At 41.8% G+C, this 14,577-nt stretch overlaps 1 protein-coding gene across 3 annotated transcripts in view; it reads left to right on the top strand.

Moving 5' to 3' along the window:
• The first annotated feature begins 14,377 nt into the window (after positions 1–14,377).
• Positions 14,378–14,577, top strand: part of Napb (NSF attachment protein beta) — a 40,861-nt gene continuing 40,661 nt past the window's right edge. For all 3 annotated transcript variants that reach the window (XM_028756793.1, XM_028756813.1, XM_028756804.1), the window contains exon 1: positions 14,378–14,491. In XM_028756793.1, coding sequence (XP_028612626.1) covers positions 14,394–14,491 — 98 coding nt within the window. In that variant the 5' untranslated portion in view covers positions 14,378–14,393. The remainder of the gene's footprint in view (positions 14,492–14,577) is intronic.

Below are 14,577 nucleotides of genomic sequence, written 5' to 3' on the forward strand. Positions count from 1 at the left end.
CGCTAAAGCAGAGATTAAGACACCAAGTTCATTCTTCCAAGGTGCTAAGGACACTATCCATGGAAAGCTTTCCAAGGGCCACAGCAGTGTTCTTCCCACTTGCAATGGTCATTCTGTTCTTTAGCAATCCAGGTTAAAGGGTTTTCTCTGCACACATGCTAAGCCACAAGAGTCTCCCTAGCCTTGCTTGCACATGTAGTGTGATCCCAAGAACAGAGTTCAGAGCTACACACACATCAAAAACAAAAAACAAAAACAAAAAAATGCTGTAGCGGACAGAGGGCACTATGTATGGGAGTGGATGAAAGTCGGTGGAATAAATCATATTTAAACCGAGACAAAGGAATCGACCACGTGGAACCTGAAGTCGTACATTCCAACTGCCTTACGAAGCCACCAGCATCCCCTGTGCTTCCTCAGCAGATCCCCTTACTCACCTGCCTCTCACCTGCCACTGATTTCTCCCTGCTGTTTGCCACTGTGCTGGCTGGTTCCCAGGCTATCCCTTGTAATCCTGTTGTGACCCAGCAGAGCTTTGTGAGGTAACCCCAAGCTCCCCATGTGAAATCAGCCAGGAGTCTTACTCAGAAATTATCGCTGCAGGGTGCAACCTGTATGTAGAAACTCATTCCAGTACCCTAATTTTTTGCCTTATAAAAAGAATAATAGTAAAAGAATCAATAAAATCTTGGACTAGAGAGGTGGTTCAGTGCCAGCATAAGGATCTGAGCTTAGATCCTCAGCACTCACATAAAAGTCAGATTTGGCAGCAAACACTAGTAGCCATGATGCTGGAAAGCAAATATGGGTGGGTCCCAGGGCCTCACCTGTCAATCAGTGTAGCCAAAATGCTAAGTCTAGGTTCATTGAGAAACCTAGTCTCAAATATAAGACAGAGAGTAATGCCATAAGACATTCCAATGGCAACCTCTGGCCTTCATACACACCTACCTGTACACATACACACACACACACACACACACACACACACACACAGCACACGCACACGCACACGCAGATACACCATGATCTGAATGTAGTGCAGTGATTTTATTGTAATTTTTTTTTCTTTTTGGTTTTTCGAGACAGGGTTTCTTTGTGTAGTTCTGGCTGTCCTGGAACTCACTCTGTAGAGCAGGCTAGCCTCGAACTCTCGAACTCAGAGATCTGCCTGCCTCTGCCTCCCAAGTGCTGGGATTAAAGGCATGTGCCACCACCTCACGGCAAATGCTAACTTCTTAATGTTACAGTTGTACTGGCTTTATGTCACTGCTTCAGGAGGTTAAAAACCTAGGAGAGGTTCTGTGAGCTTTTTGTTTGGGATCTTTTCAGCCTTTTTATGTCTCATATTATTTCAAAATTAAAATTAAAATGTTAAAAACTAAACTTAGTCTAGTGATATGGCAAACAACACACGTGTCTTATTATCCAGCTGTATTATGGAGATTCTGGGCTAGTTAATCTCCCTGAGCCTAGATTTTTCATCTCCCTTTTTGAAACAGAGTCTCAGTATGTAGTCCTGTCTGGTCTGGAACTCACAGAGATCTGCCTCCTTCGTACAGGGATTAAAGGTGCGTTCCCCCACCTCTAACATCTCTCTATATGAAAATGGATGGAGGCAAAGAATTTACTCCTGTGTCCAACACTGGAGATTTCTCAAAACCATCAGTGTGATTCTTCACTGAGTCTGATTCATATGCTGGATCCACTGTCTGATGAGCCCCTAGCCTTAGTCCAAGCTCCATTGTGTCCCTCCATTGTGACAGTTTCTAGTACTGTTAGGATATATCACGGCATCCATATCGTGCTCCATAGAGTACTAGAATCTGTCAAGCTCCAGACATGGGAGCTTTGGAACACTCTAAGTTGGATTAGCATAGATGTCTCATCTATAACCTAACTCCTACCTTTCAGCTCTGTATTACAAATGACTTGCTAAGTAAACTCTGCGACTTGGGTGGGGGAAGAATTCTGCTTATTGGCAATTCAAAAACCTTTATTAACTAAGCTAAATATAGCCAATAAAATTGGATTGCTATGTGTCAGCAGAAGGATAGAAGGTGTATGAAACATTCTGTTTAACTGAACTTGGGGTTCAGTTCTTTCTTTCTTTCTGTTAGATACTTAAATTTTTATTTTATGTATATGAATGTTTTGCCTGAATGTACATGTGTATTCCATTTGTGTGCTTGATGTCTGACAAAGTCAGAAAAGGGTTTCAGAGTCCCACGAGCTGGAATTATAGATGGTTGTGGACCACTAATATGGGTGCTGGGAGTTGGATACAGGGCTTCTCTGCTACAGCAACAAGTACTCTTAACTAATGAGCCATCTCTCCAGCCCTGGGGCTCAGCTTTTTAAATATCCCTCTTCTGAGCCTGTGTGTATGTCAAAACTGCACAATAAAACTGCTTCCTGCCTCTTGCTAATGTAAGCATCTTGTTTCCTGAATCAGTTTCCCCCAAACAATACCAGAAAGATCCATGGTATGGAGGAGAAAATAAATATTTATTTAAGTCATGGAATAAAGGAGAAATAACTGGCCTATTTGCATCAATGGAATAGAGAATAAATGGGCAGTGTTTTAATGTCCAAGAACTAAGTGAATCCATTGTCTGATGAGCCTCTAGCCCTAGTCCAAGCTCTTTATGGAATAAAGATAAAATAAAGTCACAATCATAAATATGAGAAATATAGTGAGTATCAGGAACCTGCCCTTGAAGTAAAGGAAAAATAAAGAGCCATAGATACAATGCCATGAGGAATGAGGATGAAAGGAGGAAGTAAGGGGCCTGATTGTGTTCTTAGAACAATGGCAAAGAAGGAACTTGCTTGTCTTTACAGAATTGGAAAACTGGATTCCTGGTTATAGTTCTGAAATAGGAGGAGTATGATGGCTGGTTCCATTCAGGAATAAAAAGAAACACACAAACCGGTCCAAGCAGCTGTGGAAATTGTTTAAAAAGATTGGCCGTTTACAAAAGAAAGGGAAAAATAAGACTCTTCTCATGCCATGAAAATGGAAGTAAAATGCTTTATAATTTTATAGGCTAAAGGGAAGGCAGGAAATTGAGAATTTGAAAGACTAAGAAGAACTTAGAGTTTCCTTGTCCATAGCAAAGAGAAAATGGACTTCAGCTGGGTCCATGTAAGGAGGCAATCACAGAGACCTCAGTCTTGTCCATAGAACAAGTGATGGATGAGTCTGCAAGTGAGCACTTATAATTTCAAATTGTTCACTGTAAAGACATGGGATTATTTGTCAACTGCACTTCATAATGTGGTTCGGATGCATGGATGGGGGTGTATACATAAACGGATGCATGATAGGTAAATGGATAGATTTGGGGATGAATAAGTAGGAAAATAGCGAGGTGGATAGATAAAGGCATGGGGCACCTCCCAGAGTACTTCATATGAAACAGCCAGTCAGGCCAATGACTTTTCTGTCACCATAGTCTCCTGCTCATGACCTGTGCCTATGACACAAGGAACAGACTGAAACACTGAAACAATGAGCCTTGCACCATAGCCCTTCTTACCTACCTGTACCCAAGACATCTTACCATTTGTACCATAAGACAGATAGCTTCTGTGGTGATTCTCTCTCTCTCTCTCTCTCTCTCTCTCTCTCTCTCTCTCTCTCTCCCTCTTTCTCTCTCTCTCATCTTTTTCCTGTGCTCAGAAAATCTGGCCTCCTGTAAATAAACTAAATTTGGTATCCTGGCCCCTGATGGATCCAGTCATGCCCTGCTGGTAGATAGGATTCATCTGAGATCTGCCTATGGCTGAGTGATGTTTGGGTCCCTGGAAGTCTTTGCATGAGCTGCACTACTTCCTAGGTTTTCCTATTTACATCTAGGCTTGAGATTTGTCAGGCCAGCTCCCTGAAGAAAAGCAGGAAATAGACAGAAAAATAACATGCTTTATCACCACAGGCAGTATGCTCGCCTGTGTGGGCTGAGCAGTCTGTGGACAAGGATGTTTCCTGGCTCTAACTTTTAGTCATCCCTTCTCCTAATCTGTCCTTGTTGTTGCTGTTCCTCCCTCACTGTACCCCACTCCCGTAGATAGTTTACTCAGGTTAGGCCTTGCCTGAGATTTTTTTTGGGATTGCACTAGATCACCTGGTCCAAAGGCATTGCTCATGGTATCCCAGCTTCACTGGAAACCCAAAGTGGAATTGTCCTTGCTCCAGAATGAGGTCACTAGCATATGTCAAGGATGCTGCCAAAGATGTTGGACATGCTCCAGGCTAGGCAACAGAAAAGACCATATCCTGACCAGGCAGCCCTTCCTCAATATTCAAGCTTGTTAGTCCTGGTGTCAGTTGGGGGGACCCTGGAGTGTGCAGGAAAGCCCCTGAAAATGGCATACAAATAAGAAAAAAGTAGTTGTTCCATTGCTGCTTGGCCAGCTGAGTCACCTTCTTAGCTTAACTTTTCTTACCTGAAATTCTAGTATATAGTCATAAAAATAAACATCTCATAGGATGCTAGGCAGCTTTTCATTACTATGATTAAATATGTCATGGTAGCCAGAATGCAGACAGAAAGCAGCAGATCAGGTGCCAGGACAAAATATACTCCTCTAGGGGATCCCCCTCCCCCAACCTATTTCCGCTAATTAGACTCCACCTAGTTTCCATCACTTCCCAATCATGCCATCTAATTATTAGCTCACCCTCAGAACACTCTGCTGAACTTGCAGCCTTCAAGTCCCATCAGCTGGCAACAAAGCCTTTTAACATACGAGCTTTTGCTGGGTTACATCTCACATCCAAAGTATTACAGATGCTTGGGAAAATTAAATTATGAATTGCACAGGTACCCAGAAGGTGCAGCTTAAAGGACCAGGGTTCACATTGATATCAGTTGTATTGGCTATTTCAATTAAAAAAAAAAAAAACTTTCACTGAGGAGTGATAAGAATGGAACTGTTCCAGGGTTCCAAGCTGTCTCCGGAGAACTTAACCCTACCTGTGAGGTTGGTATTCAGCCAACCGCAAATAGACAACTCCTGAGGAACAATTAGGTCTGGACTAAGCTTGTCCCTGAAGAAATAGAGACTAAAGAATATTTACATAGAGATTTGTATTTTATTAGGTATTTTAAGAGATACATGGGCGGTAAAGGGATAGAGGAGAATCACAGGTCTTATACAAACACTATTCTGTTTTATACAAAGGCTGGAACATTCACAGATTTTGGTATCTGCAGGAGCCCCAGGAAGCAATCCCCATGGATACCAAGGAACGTCTGTTTTTAACTAATAGATACAGTGTCAGAGCTATGAGAAGAGTCGCAATATGCCACTCTTTTAAAAAGCCTATACCTATACCTGATGTCTGAATCTTCTTTTCTGGCAGGGTGAGTAAAGAAAATGATTTCTCACAAAGAAAGAAGGCTGGTATCATTTTGTTTCTTTTCAAGACTTTTTAAACAGGTATTTCTGTACCCTGAATAGTCCTGCTCTGGGCAGGATTCTGACCTGGATATAACACAGACATGAAGTAAATCTACTTAAGACCCACCAGGTTGCCAGGCACCCTTCCAAGATGGCCCTGAAAGGAGCAGTCAGCAGTCTGCTACCTGCTCAAGTCTGCCAGTCTTGACTGTCAAGCAGCACCCAACATGCTGCCAGCAGCAATCCCCAAAGCAGCCCTGGACCCTCACCTCTGGAGCTACCACACACAGAAATGGCTGACCTTGGCTTGGAAATGCCCTGTGGTCCTGAGGAACAGGCCTGACACAGGCACACAGAACGGCAGAGGGACAAGGTAGTAGTACAGATGGCTCAAGCTGGCATTGCCTCAAAAGATCCTGTACATTTTCTCCTCTAGACTAAGAAACCTGAGAAATCACAAGGCCAAGAAAGATCATTCTCACAGTTACACAGTGCTCCCCCCCCCCACCACCTGGGAGCGAAGAGCTGGATAAGGACATCAGGGTGAAATGGCTGGTGGTGCCTGTTTTCCTCACCCAAACATAAGTCTTTTTTTTCTTCATGTGTTTTCCATATTAAAAATAATGTATCAGCCCCTAAACAGACTTCTCCATCTAAAGAAACAGCAAGCTTCTCCTTTTTATTCTTTTTACATTTTATCTTTGAAAATTTTAACTGACATAATTATACAAATGATATTTTGATACATGTATATAATTTGTACTGACCAAATCAGAGTAACTGACATTACTTCTGCGATGACTGTCCTTGGTAGTCAACTTGACTATATCTAGAATTAACTCAAATCCTAAAATGTAGGGCACATCTGTGAGAGATTTTTGCTTAATTTGAAATAGGAAGATCGACTTCTAATCCAGATCTTGAGGAGGGAAGGCATAGTTTTAATCTGGATCACATTTTCCACTGGAAGTCTATCTAATAAGGACATGGAAGAAGGAAGCTTTTGTTCTTTGCTGCTTGCTTTAGCCTCACTAGGAAGTCTACTCCTTCACTGACCTTAGAGCCTACTTCTTGGGATTCCAGTATCTATTGAAGACCGACTCATACATCCAGACTTGTGCACTGAGCAACTTCTGGATTCTTGAACTTTCTGTTCATAGACAGCTGTTGTTGGATTAGCTGGACCATAGCCTAAGTCTTTCTAATAGATTTCCTTTATATATAGAGAAAGAGTCATTCTCTAAATTCGACTACTCTAGACCCTACAATCTAGATAATCCTTACTAATACAACTTCAAATTTCATTTCTCTGTGTTGGGGATATTTAAAATTCAGAAAGCAAGGTTGAGGGTTATAGTCCAGTGGTAGACACACTTGCCAAGCATGTGTGAGGTCGTAGGTTCAATCCCTAGTGCAAAGAAGGAAGAAGAAGAAGAAGAATAAGAAGAAGATGAAGAAGAAGGTGGGGGGGGGGGCAGGGAGGGAGGGAGGGAGGGAGGGAGGGAGAAAAAGAAAGAAGAAAGAAGAGGAAGATGGGGGAGGAAAAGAAACATTAAAACTCAGAAATCAGGTCTGCTGAGATGTCTCAGCAGAATAAAGCATCTGCTGCCAAACTGAAGATCTGACTTCAAACCCAAGACCCACATGATGGAATAAAGGAAATATATTCCCACAAGTTGTACCCTGGCCTATCATATTTTTTTTTAAAAAAAAAGCAATAAAAATAAAAGATAAGATCTTCAGTCAGGCTGAGCAATGGTGGCACATGCCTTTAATACCAGCACTTGGGAGGCAGAGGCAGGTGGATTTCTGAGTTTGAGGCCAGCCTGGTCTACAGAGTGAGTTCCAGGACAGCCAGGGCTATACAGAGAAACGCTGTTTCAAAAACTCCCCCTCCTCCCCCAAACTAAAGCTCTTCAGTCAAGGGTAGTGACACACATCTTTAATTTCAGAAATTGGGAGGCACAGTCAGGCAGATCTCTAAATTAGAGGTCAGTCTGATCTGCAAAGAGAGCTCTAAGACTGTCAGAGCCACACAAAGAAACCCTACCTCAATAAACAAACAAACAAACAAACAAACAAACTTTAGATGAAATTCTGTTATGTGAAATAGACCTGGTACAACACACAAAGACTGCATGATCTTATTCAAATACTAAACTCATATAAGAAGTAGAGTAAGGGCACAAGAGGCTGGGAGGGGGCAGAGGATAGAGAAAAGTTACCAAAATACAGGTAACTCAAACAAATAGCAAGTGGAGCACAGGTGAAACAAAGCAAACTCAGAATGTAAAGCCATGTGGAGAGTGGTATGAAAGGTTCATTAAAAAAGGTTCATGCCCATGTTCATGTGTGGTACGGCATTATCTGCTAGAGCTCAGATGCACAGAGTCAGCACAGGTGCTCAACTGCAGATGAACTGATGTGCTGACTAGACTTTGTTGCAGGGACCAAAGACACCATCCAAAAATAACACAGAGAGGAAGGATTTATTCTGGTCCAAACTTCAGAGAATTGGATCCATGGTTACCTGAAGTGGAAATTTCTAGTTTCATTTGAGACTTAGTTTTTGTTGTGTGATGTTTTTCTCGAAACTCTTATGAGAGGATGTTTTGCTGAGAACAGATAGAAGGTATTTTTCTGGAAACCGCGTGATAAAAATGCATGTGATGCTTTGCTCAAGTGGATGCTTGAGAGGACACATGATGTTTGGAAAGAGTGTAAGTCTAACCTAACAGACAGACAGTGGATGATGCTCTGGCATTGGTTCGCCTTGCCACCCTTTGCTAGTCTTTGTTGGGCTTCACTGATGCTGGTCTTCACTGCAACATGCATGCATTGGTTCATCTTGTTTTCTTCCCTAATCTTCACTTGTTATGACTCTGTAGAGAGAAGTACACCAAAGAACTTCCAGTAGCATTCAGGCTACTTCTTCCCACTTCCACAAACTTGTGCCAATCAGTGGAGCCTCGAAGTTTCTTCTGGATCTTCAGTAGCTGCTACTACTGATTGATGTTTAGTGTCTGCCAAGTGGACTGAACTGCTGCTGGTGATTTGTATGTGTTGTTTTGCTAGTGCACTGGACTGCTGACAACAAAGATCAGAATTGCCCCCAAATAACTATTTCTAAGCAGGTCTATAACCCCCATTTCCTGTTAACCTTTCTTTTCCCATCTGGTAGGTGATAAGTTAGAAGGAAGATTGAAGCATTAAAGAATCATAATTAAAATAGGTTTTGAAAAATCTAAGTCTACAGTTATCTGATCCTGTGAGTTTGTACAGAACATCATGGCAGTGTGTGAGTGTGTGTATGTGTGTGTGGGGGGGGCGTATAACAGAGGAGCCTCTTCACCTTTTAATACACAGGAAACAGAAAGAAGAGTCTAAGAACCAGGTGTTGCCTTTGAAGGCATGCCTCCAGGAACCTACTTCCTCCACCTAGGCCTGACTAGAAGTTTCCAAAAACTTCCAAAATGGTGCTTCTAGTTGGGAGCCAAACATTGAATATGTGATTCTGTCCTCAAACCATGTGCAGAGAGAACCTAGCACATGGAAAGAGAGATGGTTCAACAGGGAAAGCACTTGTCACTCAAATCTAAGGATCTGAGTTCTGATCCCCAAACCCCATGTAAATACCAGACAGTAGCATAAGCATCTGTGATCCCAGTACATCTCCACTAGAACATGGAATGCAAACACATGAGAATCACAGAAACCTGTGGGTCAGTTTGGCTCATTCAGTAGAAAAGAGAGAGATTCTGTTTGAAACAAGGTGAAAGATGAGGACCAACACTTGAGGTTATCCTCTGACATCCATGTGGACATTCAGAAACACACACAAGTGCATATAGAGTTGGAGGAGGCATAGAATGTAATATACATACATACACACACACACACACACACACACACACACACACACACACACACACATATATATATATATATATATATATATATATGTTATTTACCTATTAAAAAGCATAATATTCTTCCAGGCATAGTAGGGCATGCCTATACTCTTAGTACCATGGGCTCTAACAATAGGATAGTCATGAATTCAAGGCCAGTGTAGGAAGCACAATAAGGACTTATCTTGAAATAGAACAAAAGAAATGATATTCAGGCTTGGGAAGATGGCTTAAGAGCACTTGTTGCTCTTCCAGAATACCCAAGTTCAGTTCCCAGAACCTACATCAGACAGGTCACAATCATTTGTATCTCCAGCTCCAGGGGATCTGATGCCTCTGGCCTCCTTGAGCACTTGAATTCTTGTGCGCACACCCCCATCTCACACCTGCACAATTAAAAATATTAAAAAATTAATAAAATTATATCCTACCATCTGCATAAAAACAAATGAAATAAGCCAAACACAAAGGAACAGATATCTTGTATTCTTCCTCATGCATTGATTCGTTGTTAATTTAAAATCCTGAGGCTGGGGAGAGAGCTCACTGTCTACAGAGTTTGTTGTATAAGCATCAGAACTCGAGTTGGATCCCATTACCTAACTAAAGCTGGGCATGATGTTACACTCACGTAGGATAAAGGAGACAGGCAGGTAGCAAAGACTCAGTCCCATCAATATGAGTAAAACAACAATCTGCAGATTTAGTAACAGATCTTTTCTCCAAAATTAAGATGAAGAATAATAGAAGAGCATGCTGACCTCTGGCTTCCCTAAATGCATGCACAGCCCATACACAAATACAGACATATGCATCACACACACACACACACACCACTTAATGAGCTCAGTGTGGAATAGTAATAGGGGAAAAGTGAGAAAATGGATAGCAAGCACTAAAACACCGGGAGTGAAAAATAGTAAATCAATAACACAGTGGGTGTCTGTAGTCACAGTAACCTATTATACATTTTATAAATAAGTCTGAGAGGAATTTAAGACAATGATAAGGAGATTGAAATTTATTGCCATGGATTAACCATTACATGTCGTATACATGTATTGAATTGTCACACTATATGCGTTAAATATGTACAATTAAAATGATGATCAGCCAAAACTTTCTTACTGGGTGTGGTGACACATGTCTGTAATCACAGCATTCAGAAGGCTGAGGCAGGACTGGGAGTTAAAGGCTAACCTAGCTTCACAGTGAGATCTTGTCTCAAAACACAAAACAAAACTTAAAAAAAAAACAAATAGGAAAAAGTAAATTCTGAAGTTCTGTGACTGAATAGTAGGGTGAGTGCAGCTTACAGCAGCGTGTTGTCAAGTCCACAATAGTATCCGTCAGGTCCTACTCTGAAATTAAATGAAAATCAAATAGCTTCTGGAGCCTGCTTCTGCTTTCTGCCTTCCTGCTTTTCTATAAGCAGCTGACAAGCTCGCCACCAGAAAACAACCAAGTTAAAGATGCCAATGCATGTGCTGAAATTCTCTAACTCTGAAAATTCAAGACCTCTGCCCCACTGTCTACTTGGTTGTGCCCATTGATTTGGAAGGTTTCCTTACCCTTCATAATTCTTTTCTTTACTTTGATTTGGGTATACATGTCGCAAACATCTTTTTCTGGGTTGCGGCTTGCCTTTCCATTTTATTTATGGTACATTGGAGGAGAGAAATTCTTAACCTTAATGGGGTGAATGTATTGATTTTTTTCTCTTCTGGTTTGTATTTTTGATGTTTTATTAGGAAGTCGAGGTCAGAAAGCTACTTAAACATTTTAATAATGCTACTTTCTTCCATGTTCTTCCAAACATTTTAAATTTCAACATTTCCATTTATGTCAGCAATCCATCTGGATTTTGTTCTTGGTATGTTTGCCAATGCTTAGTTCATACTCTGTGTCTACATTCATTAATGAGACTGCCCTGTGCCCTTTCCATATTGTCCTCTTCTGGTTTGGGGTTCAAGATTATACTGGCCTTATACAATGAGCTGTGAGCAAGTCAGTCAGGGTCTTTACAGTGAACAGAGGCATGAGGGCAATTAAAATTTCAAGAAAGCTGGGTAGTGCTGGCACATGCTTTTAATTTCAACACTAGTGGAAGCAAGGTTGGGCAGATCTCTGAGCTCAAAGTCATCCTTGTCCACAGATTTCAGGTGGCGAGCTTGTCCTAGTGAGTTCTAGGACAGCCAGGGCTACACAGATAAACCTTGTCTTGAAAATAAAAGAAAAGAAAGAAAGAAAATTCAAGAAGATTGATCTATGCATAATGTCTACACAATGATGAAGATGCAAAGAACCATGGGACATGCTGGGGGTGGGGCAAGAGGGAGGGATGGTGACAAGGAAGTCTTCTGCAGGTAACAGTACCCATGTCAGCACTTATCAGCAAGAACAATGAGGAGAAGGAAACAATCAAGAAAGGGCAGGGAGTGTCAAGTGGCCACTTTGTGAAGGAACTTTGAAACAATGCTATAGTCTCACTCATCCCTTGATCTCTACCTTATGGTTGATTGGCTACATTCAAGCAGAAGCCGCAGGTACAGGACCTTCATTGATGGAATCCCTGCATGCCCTGAAGAAAGGGTATCAGAAAGTATGGTGGATTGGAAGATATAGAACCACAGGAACATAAATATACATGCATATACAATTTTGTATATACATATTGAGAGATTCGTTATGCAAGATTGGTTCATGTAGTTACAGAGGTTGGAAGTCAACAACCTGCCATTTGTAAGTTGGAGATCCATGAAGTCTCTCAACATAAAAATGACTAAAATGAGAAGCTATGAGACTACAGAGGCTATGAAAAGGAAGCTTATTGACAGAGATGGGCCCAGAAGTCAGAGGTCACTGTATTTAACCCTAGCTGGGATATATATGCCAGTCCATTTGCATTTTTCACTAATCTCGATGTGTTCAGAATGGCTGCAGAAACATCATGTGTTAACAAGTAAGTGAATTTGTAAAGATGGAATTCAGGGTGCACCTTCAAAGTCAATTACTGTAATGCAGAGCAAGTCAGAGAACACTCAGCTCTTTCCCACTGATCATGAAGTACTGCTAGCATTCTCTTAATTCAACTGGGGGCAGGGTGTTCCAGATAAGGGCAATTTCCTTCATTTGTCAGACAGATGTGAATATTTTCATAAGAGCCCAATTTCATATAACTCAACTATGCTCCATGGGAAAGAGTTATATTAGTCTAATGTATTCAACTATTGGTAGTTAACAATTACAGTCATGCCACCTGTGTGCTTTGCATCAGAAATGTTTCCTCTTAGCCAATGTCCTAAAGGCTTAGCACAAATATATATGTATATACATATACATATAAATATACATATATATAACAAATTTATACCTTGAAGACATCTATTTATTTTTAAGTTTAGACTGGAATGCATAAGTTAAAAAAGAAAGAGGAATTGGGGGATGTCTCTATGAATCAGAAGCTTGTGATAGAAGCAGAAGGATAAGTTTGGGTCTGCAGTACCCATATCAAAGTCAGGCACAATGCTGTGTATTTTGCCTTGGTGCTATGGAGACAGAGTAAGTCAGAGACAGGACAGGCAAATCCCAGCATCTCACTGGCCAGCCAGCCTACATTCTAGCTTAAACTGTGGGTTTTAGATCAATGAGACGTTGCCTCAAAAAAATAAGATGAAAAACAACATCTAGTCAGTACCAACCTTTGCCATCCAAATGCACACACACACACACACACACACATAAACACTCACTCTCTCTCTCTCTCTCTCTCTCTCTCTCTCTCTCTCTCTCACACACACACACACACACACACTCAGACACTTAGAGTGAAAACTGTCTTTTCTTCAAATTTATTTTAATGTAATATTATTATATACCATTTCAGAAAGTCAGAGGCTTGGGGAGTGTAAAGCCTTTCCACTCAGCAGTTAAGTCTGCAATTCAGAACTGTGACCTTCATATGTCTCATTTTAAGCAAAGATGATGAGATGGATCTTAGCCTATAACATATTTTTATTTTTCACATAAATTCATTTTTTAAAAAAATGAATTTACTTTTAATTTATCTGTTTAAATGTTTTGCCTTAGATGAGTTCTGCTTGCCAGTTCCCCCAGCATATTCATGAAGAGTTTTAAATCATCAGAAACTCTCATTTGGCAATGATTCTATTTGCCCTACCACCTCTGAGTTAGCACTGCCAAGCATGAATGGTCTAGACGTTGTATTAAAACACCTCCCTCTGGGACAGGCCTAGAAGTCATTGGCACAGGATTGCATCTATCTATGGATATTAGTAGATTAGAAGTCTTCCTGGCAGACAGGAATTTTGTCAAGATCCACCCACTATAGCCAGCATTATGTAAAGCATAAGAGAGTTCACTGGCTTATAGCCATTTAACAGAATTCAGTCAATAAAATGAGTGGATTTTTGTCTACATGAAAGATAGGCAATTCATTTTTAAACAAGAGGACCAAATAGAAAGTTGTAGTTTGGGAACGCTTAAAATTAACTCTGAATTTATATTGGGGATGATGATGCATTTTTAATGTCTTGCTGTCAGAAATTAAAAATAGCTCTTTCGGCCAGCTGTTGCTCCTTTTCTGGGAGAGTTGGGAGGTGGGGCACCACATGATTTGACTAAATTGAGCTGAACTGCTGCATTAGATTCTGTTTTGCGGTATTGCTTGTAGAATGTCTCTGTCTCCCTGTCTCTGTCGCCACCCCCTCTCTCCCCCACCCCGCCCCAAAACACACACAAATTATATTCCTTATAACCTTGAAGTCCACCTTGGCCCAAGACCCCTCCAGAAGGCCACGCCTCTTTTCCCTTCTCCCGGGAGTCCGGGAGAATTAAGGGGTCCCCAGGACAAGCTCCCGCCCAGCCCTGCCCAGCAGCCTTCTGGGAACTGTAGTTGTGGTCTCTGACAAGCTACCATTAATGTGGAGTGTAGGACTACAGATCCCGAAAGGCCACGCGTGCCGCGCTTGCGTGTCGGCACCTGCTAGAGGGAGGGCTAAGTCGTCCCGGGAGCCTCGCAAGTCAGCAGAGGAGGCTTTGGCTGCAGCCGGTGACATGGACAACGCAGGGAAGGAGCGAGAAGCGGTCCAGCTTATGGCGGAGGCAGAGAAGCGAGTGAAAGCCTCCCACTCCTTCCTCCGAGGGTTGTTCGGGTGAGCGCCAGAGGTCTTGCCCTTAAGGGGTCTTGGTGCCCGATCCCCTGCCCAGCCGGCAGCCACCGCAGAGTACCCCGCGCAAC

This window comes from Grammomys surdaster, unplaced genomic scaffold, assembly GCF_004785775.1.
Source record: "Grammomys surdaster isolate TR1022 unplaced genomic scaffold, NIH_TR_1.0 129, whole genome shotgun sequence".
Classification (NCBI taxonomy): domain Eukaryota; kingdom Metazoa; phylum Chordata; class Mammalia; order Rodentia; family Muridae; genus Grammomys; species Grammomys surdaster.